Source organism: Pelmatolapia mariae, linkage group LG10_11 (genome assembly GCF_036321145.2).
Source record: "Pelmatolapia mariae isolate MD_Pm_ZW linkage group LG10_11, Pm_UMD_F_2, whole genome shotgun sequence".
Classification (NCBI taxonomy): Eukaryota; Metazoa; Chordata; class Actinopteri; order Cichliformes; family Cichlidae; genus Pelmatolapia; species Pelmatolapia mariae.
Window position 1 is genome coordinate 16,669,474 of NC_086236.1, and position 7,705 is coordinate 16,677,178.

The window sequence follows — 7,705 nt, forward strand, 5'->3', positions numbered from 1 at the left end:
TCTTAAAACTCGATTTGATGCAGTCTGTAATGTCTAGAGGGGAACTAACACGTTTGTCAGCTCGTGTCAGACGGAGGATTCCAGTGGAGCAATGCTGGCATCAACGCTAACACTAAATCATGATAATTAGGGAGCATAGGTCAAACTCTAGTGAGAACAGCCTCATAGCAGATGCACCCGAACCCCATTAACCGCCAGATAATGAACCAAAGATGCCATTAGGTGGACAAACAAGGCATTATGCTTAGTGTAATGTTCCAGATAGATATTAACAGCCTGGCTTAGCTGCAAATCCTTCACTCTGTTATCATTGTGGGTGAAATTAACGGGTCGGACTTCATAAGTTAATTCCAGTTTGCTTTAAGGTAAAATGTAAGAAATGGAACAAAGAAGTCACACTGACAATGATTTGCATTAAAAAAAACTCTTTAATATGAGGTATTCACTGCAGATTCATTTTTCTTTTGAACCTCTGGAGCACATATAAATGCACAGGCAGCATGAATGTCAAACACTCTACTTCCCCCCCCTACACTTCTGAGCAAACAAAGACAATAAACAGCATTCAGTGCATTAAAGGGGACCTATTTTCTCCAAACTTTCTGTCATTTACATATGATGGTGGGTGATGATGGCTGCTCATATTAAATGTGGTCAAAATTGCAGCCTATTTAACAGATTTTTTCCTTTACATGTTTATACAGACATACAGTCCAGACAATAAGCACAGATCCCTGCCCACTTGTTGTGCAGACCTACTGTTTGTAAGAGGCAGCCAATCAGAAGAAAGCTGGCTTGAAGGGAGGGGTAAGGGAGATACTGTCTGAGAAGTGAGGGTCTGCACCAAGGAAGAGGATAGAATAAATAAAGATAAAGATTATGAAGATTATATTGAACTTTAAATTCTGAAAAATATGGAGTATAGGTCCCCTTTAACATTAACAAATATCCACAGAAAAAACAGTTTATTTTCTTATGCATCATCAGTGTGGGGTAAATCATATGCAACACTGACTTAAAGGGGGGGGGGGGGGGTCGGGGGGAATCATTTTCTGTATTAATACTGCTTCGCTGTCACTTGTGTAAAACATGGTATAAGATACCATAAAATACAATAAAGACTCCACTATGTAAACAATTACAATGTTTTTTAGCATAAAGGCACAACTGTAACAATGTCTTTTTAGATCAACTAAACACAGGACGACTTTTATTTATTTTTTTATGTGGAAAACCTGCAGTGTCTTCTGTGTTCTAGTTTAACAATAAATTAAAGCTAACAGGACAACTTCTTGTTTGACATACTTGTTACAATATGCAAAAAAAAAAAAACATTAGTGTTGGCATACAAAAAAAACAGTACGTTCAATACTCAATGTCTTCTTGTACCTTTTAAGTCAAATTATAGTGCCATTCACAGATTAAGTCTGAGTGTAGCTGCTGGATCTATGAGTTTCTTGTATTGTTTCCAAAGTATGTTCTGGTGAAGGAAAGGGACTGCTGGAACAGATATAATTAGAGACAGAAATAGGTAGAGAGGAAAATAGAAAAAGACAGAAGCAGAGAAAGAAAAGTGAAGTTTAGAACTCTGTGTGTGGGTGACTGTAGTCTCGACTGCCTCCTGGGCTCTCACTGGGCTTCATGAAGATACCCTCCATGGCTTTCCACAGACTGTGCTGGCTGGGGCTTGACATAGCATGAACTTCTGTCTGGCCGTGGATCGGTCGTCCATACTGCTCCCCCGTCACAGACAGCAGTGCATCAGTGGCCCTGTGACGGAAGCGGACGGCCTCCTCCCGCTTCCATACGGATCCCCCACACTGAACCATCCACTCATCGAGGTGGTCTCCTTCTCCGTTTTCGCCAAATGCGCTCACCTCCTGTGAAAAAGGAGAAAGAGATCAGAGGACTGGTGAAAACAGAATAAAGAAGAAGATGAGGTGCTTTCTTTTGTGGAAGCTCTTTGAAACCCTACAACGTTCCAGACATTTAAAAAAAACCAAAAAACAACCTCCTGATGCTTTTATGCATGCACGGCAGACTAAACTTTACTAGACATTACTGAGCTGTGTGTGGGAATGAAAATATCTAGATCAGTCAGATTAGACAACAATCTTTTACCTGGCAGCCCCCTAATCTATGTAATATTAGACTGAGCCCATAGAACTGTCTTCAGAATTGACAGCCAGCATTAGGTCATTATGCATCCTGTAAACTCTGAAGGTGCCACCTCTCACCTAAACCAAACAAAATTATTAAATCACAATTCTGTATAACTCCTTAACCTGCAGGATACATCCACCCTATATAACCCCATCCTTTTGACCCGATAGGCTCATTTCTCTCCAAATCCAAATGAAAACAAAGGGGGTCATTTGCTTAATATTTATCAAAAGACTATGTCAAGACTGCTTGAATGCCCTTTAATCATCTTACATGTGATGCAGTGAACAACACATTTGCCTGACATGTGAAAGACCATTTGTTTGGAGACTGGCAGAAACCCAGCCTCAGGTGGTCACGAGCTAGCGTGCTGCTAGTGCCTGTCCCAAGATCAGATAAATGGGAGGTTTGTGTGAGGAAGGGCATGTGGCATAAACTCTGTGCCAAATCAAACATGGCAACCCACTGGGAGGTAAAGGAACAACTCAAAGTACCTTCTGATAATACTTGAGGACAGTGAAATTCCCAAGGTGGTGGATACCTCAGTGATGTGAGATAAAGTCATGCCAACTTAAATCATTAAAACTTAAATAACATTCAATGATTAACTTTGAACTTTTTTACCACTGATATTTTAATAGAATTTGTAACTTTTTTCTTTTTCTTTGTTTATTAGCCCTGTGATGAACTGGTGATCTTTCTTGGGTGTATTCTCCCTCTCCCCCTATAACATTTGAGCTAAGTCTTAATCACACTCTGACTCTGATAAATGGTTTAGAAGATACATGCATGGATGCTTGAATGTGCACATCACATCATAGTCAGAAGCTTAACCAGCTTCGGTCTGTTTTTTCAGGGGTATTTACTGGAGTGAGAACAAATCTGTTGCACACCATGCAATCACCTGTCCATATCTGACCAATGTCCTGCTCTTTGCTGCATCTAAAGCCTCGGTCACACAGACCTAGAAGTCAGTCGGGGAGTACCCTGGCAAACCAAAATCCTTGCGACCTCCAGCAAACACTAGACCAACTGAAATTTAAAAATTTTATTCATTTGTGGTTAGCGTCGGGGAATACAGCTTTTTTCCAAGCAACTTGTGGTTGTCAGGGGTTTCCAAGTGGTTTCTATGCCTGTGTGACTGTGGTTGCCCCTGTGTAAATGGGGCTGCCCCTGGGACTTGTGCAGTGTAGGATACTGTCTGAATCTAATTTACATGTTTGGATTTTATATATGAAAAATCCAGATGTGCAAATAACTCATCATTTGACATGACTGAGGCAAATCTGCCCAGACTTAAAATTTATTTATTTATTTTTTAATTTTTAGATTTTAGATTTTTCAAAAATCCTTATTCTGTCCTTTGCAGTTTTCTTGCTGCTTAAATAGCTGTTGACTGTGTTAAACAACCACAGATTTTAAGATTTATCAGTTAATAGATCACAACGCCATGTATACCATTTTTTTTTATCTAGTGTCTTATCTCATCACCAAAGGTTCGGTGAAATACATCCCAGTCCACTGAATGGTGTATTAGTACCACTCATACCAAATTACTGGGCTTCATGAGTGGATGAGAGCTCCTGACAATATAAAGTGTATATTATGCGGTCATAGAAGTCTATGTACATGAAATTATTTACTATTGTGCTAATTTCACATTGATATACAGTTGTACTAAAAGCTTAAAGATTATTAAAGGAATGTTTATTATTGGCTATTGACTGGATAAACTAATCTTCCAATCAGAATCGATCTGGATGAATCAGTCTTGTAACTCACAAAGCAAGCTTTTCCACTAATTTTTAGATCGCTCAAAATGATCTAACACACCCAGATATTTATTGGCCAAGAAAACATGATACGATCAGCCATGCCAGATCCTTCTGAGTTCCCATACAAATAGAAATTATAGGTGTGGAAACTGTTCCCAGTGCCATACTAGTAAAACCACATAGTTTTTTTTCATCCACCTACCGGTAAATATTTTCAGACTATAAGTGTGATTACAAATTTATGAAAGTGGCAAATGCGATTTGCCACTTTCATAAATATTATGCGATAGCAGCTCATTTTAATAATATGTAACATGATATAGCATCTTTTTACAATTTTGTGGCATAGAGCATGTGCCAGCACCCCCTGGGGATACCATGATTTATTATTGAAGAGAAAAGAATTTGCAGAACTTGTACTCAATGTAGTTTCTTCACATTTTTTTTTAAATTAGATTTGTTTTGGGATGTTGGTATTTTTAAAAAATATACGACACTGATTTGTCCAAAGTATGAATATTTGTTGTAAACTGGTTTTATAATTGAGGTAATTTATGAATTTAAGTGACAATTTCAGAATAGGAGACATGGATGGTCCAGTTTTCGGAACAGGTGGTGATGTTAAATGTTATTTGGCTTTTTGAAGATTGTGTTGAAGTTTCGAGTGGGCTCATTCATTACCTGATTGATAGTATGCAGTGTGAGATGTCTAGCCAGGAAACTGTTTTTTTTGTACATGACGAAGGTCACACAGATGAAATGTTGTAAGTCAATAAAAAATGATGATAAGCTGGACAGTGTGTGGAGGTTATATATTGTTCCACCCAATTATTTCTTACAAATTCAGCATTTCTTTATCATGTAGAAAAAATATGTTGTACAGTTGTAATTGCACTTCTTTTTATTATATTTTAATATCTCAGATATTAAATGTAAAGAAATATAAACTAAAATTTCTGTTTTCCTAAGGTACGCATCTTCCAACTCTCTGACACTTTGGTCAGACAGTGTTCTCACACTTTCTCAGGATTTGGGAGTTTTATGCTGACCCGAGGCTGTTTTCCCAGAGAGTTTGTTAAGTATAAAAGCTGCTGTCAACTCAGGTTCACTGCAAAAATGTTGGTTTAGTTTTGAATAAAAGTGAAAGGCACCCTGTTTTTGTGTGTCTGTGTGTGTTTCACAAGATTACGCATTAATAAATGTTACAGCTGTTTATCGCTTCAGTGTTTTTCCTAATCTTCCTAATTCCTAAACTTATAATCAGCTTTTTTGATTAAGAAGAAAAAAAAATAAAGTCCATCTTCTACACACTGACATCCTTCCCCAATTTTCGCAAAGAGAAACCTGGTAAATCCCACACATAGCCCCAAAGCTCTCAGCTTTTCCCTTGTACTTCTCACACCACCCACCTGGTTAGATGACAGCGGGGAGGCGAAGTAGTGGCTATGCAGGTTACGTCCTGTGTTGACATGAGTGAGGCGAATCGTCTGCCCACACTTAACTGGGGTACCTCTGTGGCATAAGGCATCACTGGTCCCACGAACGCTCCAATAGCTGTTGCTGTCTTCTACTGCAGAAACCCCTGTTACAGACTGCTGTCCACTACCTGCCTCAGAGACACAGTCAGCAGGATTGTTAAAGATATTATAGACAGTTAAAATAAAAAAAATCTAATTTCATCTAGTATAGAAGATTGTGATTTAAAACCAGTCCTCTGTATAACTTATGAACTTTGTGTGTGTGATGAAGGTTAGGTTTGCTTTCTTGGTCGGTTTTTGGCAAACAGCAATTCCATATGCTTGTGTGCAACTACAAGTCAGTGTGGTGAAACAATGTTATACCTAGAGTTTTCTGAGCATACAGTAACATTTCTTGTTATTTCCTTTTGTGACGCATTATTGCATACACCAGTGCCAAATGCTGATATTAGGATTAAAACATGCAGGTACTCTAATAGGAAACATTAGAGGTGGAGGTATTCACTGGAGACAAAAGGAATGAAACGTCACGAATATCAGGGGTGATTTGTGACAGAAGGATCACAGCAAGTGTGAGAAGGAAAGGTTTACAAGATGGCAGTGAGACCTGGTGTGATGTATGGTTTGAAGACAGTGACACTGACAAAAACACAGGGTGCTGAGCAGGAGGTGGCAGAGTAGAAGATGCTTTGATTTTTGTTGGGAGTGACCAGAATGGACAGGATTAGAAATTAATATATTAGAGGGAGACGTGAGGTCAAGCAGTTTAAAGACAAAGTTAGAGAGACAAGGCTGAGGACATGCAGAGTTTCTTACAGAGGAAAAAAGAGTGACATGGTGGCAGATGATCTGCTGTGACGACCCCTACCCAGAGCTCATGCCTGCTGGTGAGGGTTGGGGTGAAGATTCACTGGTAAATCGACAGCTTCGCTTTTACACTCAGCTCTCACTTCATTACAATGGACTGGTACCACGGGAGCCAATCTCCAGCAATCTCCCCCCTCACTTATAAACAAGACCCCAAGATACTTGAACATCTCCACTTCCTGACCAGGAGTGTGCCTTCCAACCTTTTCCAGCTGAGGATCAAGGCCTCAGACTCAGAGGCGCTGATTCTCATTGCAAGGGCACCAGCTTATTGATTATTGTTGTATCACGATACCATCCATCTTCTTGTAAACATAACATGATAGTATTTTACTGTGTACAGGTGTCATTTGCATCTGTACTCAGAGTTTATGGAGTTGTTATAACTCATACATACCTCTAAACCTCTATCGCTGACTAGTACTTGCACATATTTAACACCACCCTGGGTTCTTGCTCTGTCAGCTAGTACAGATGGAAAGAACCAGTGTAAACACAGTTTATGCTGCTGACTTAGAGGGGCTGCATTTTGTGTTGGAAATGTGATTTCACCTTCGCTTCTTCTGTCTGGCAATAAAAGACCACAAAGAAACAGAAACAGTCGTAACTGTGTTCTAACTGTGGTTGTGCACATAAACGTTTTTATTTGTCTCACCAGCAAACCTTAGAAATTGAGCTTACATCCTAAAACGTGTCACATTTAACTGCAAACATGATGGAGTTAAATTGAACATTATGACAAACTCACACTGACACAGTTAATGGATGAACATTAAAAAGTCAGAATTGTATTTTTATCCAACAATGCAAACTTTGTTATGAAGGAAAATAACTGCAGTTATTGTTAGCTGAAAAACACGAGTGTTTATGAATGAAAAGATTAGTTTTGACATCAAACTTACCGGACCCGTAGCGTACGTCGTGCGAGTGTAGTCTCACGTTGTGCTTTAAATTCAACAGTTTAATGACTGATCCGCAGGTCACAAAGCTCAGTTCCGTGCCACGGGAGAGTCCAAACACACAGGGAAACAACAACAAAATGGCCTGTACAAAGCGTGGCATACTTTCACAGTTTAATTTACCCATTCCTTCTTTGTATAAAAGCCAAGCACATCCAGCCGCTGATCCTTCTCAGAGATTTGCCTTATATTTCGCTACGTCATTAAAAAACGTACAGTAAGCCAGTGTTGAGCTCAGGAGACAGCGCCTCTAGCGGCTCGGAACGGCAACTGCGCGGTCTTATTTGGTTTTGGGGTTATTTAAGCGTACTATTTGGCATCTCTGTGCTATATTTAAATGATATTTATACTAGGAAAAATACCTTAACGATAGTAAAGGTTGTCATATGGCATGGTGTTATTTTCGTTGTTTATGTGTGTATAGAATCGAGGTAAACCGCAGGGGGTGTTACCTTGCATCGGA

The 7,705-nt window shown here is 39.3% G+C and overlaps 1 protein-coding gene across 1 annotated transcript; it reads right to left on the bottom strand.

Annotated features, from left to right (window-relative positions):
* Positions 1–414: 414 nt before the first annotated feature.
* On the bottom strand, positions 415–7,439 carry sdf2 (stromal cell-derived factor 2). Its single transcript, XM_063486173.1, has 3 exons — positions 7,186–7,439; positions 5,348–5,544; positions 415–1,880 (listed from the first exon to the last, which is right to left on the bottom strand). The coding sequence occupies exons 1-3, from the start codon at positions 7,367–7,369 to the stop codon at positions 1,581–1,583; spliced, it is 681 nt and encodes a 226-aa protein (XP_063342243.1). The 5' UTR covers positions 7,370–7,439; the 3' UTR covers positions 415–1,580.
* Between the last annotated feature and the right edge of the window lie 266 nt (positions 7,440–7,705).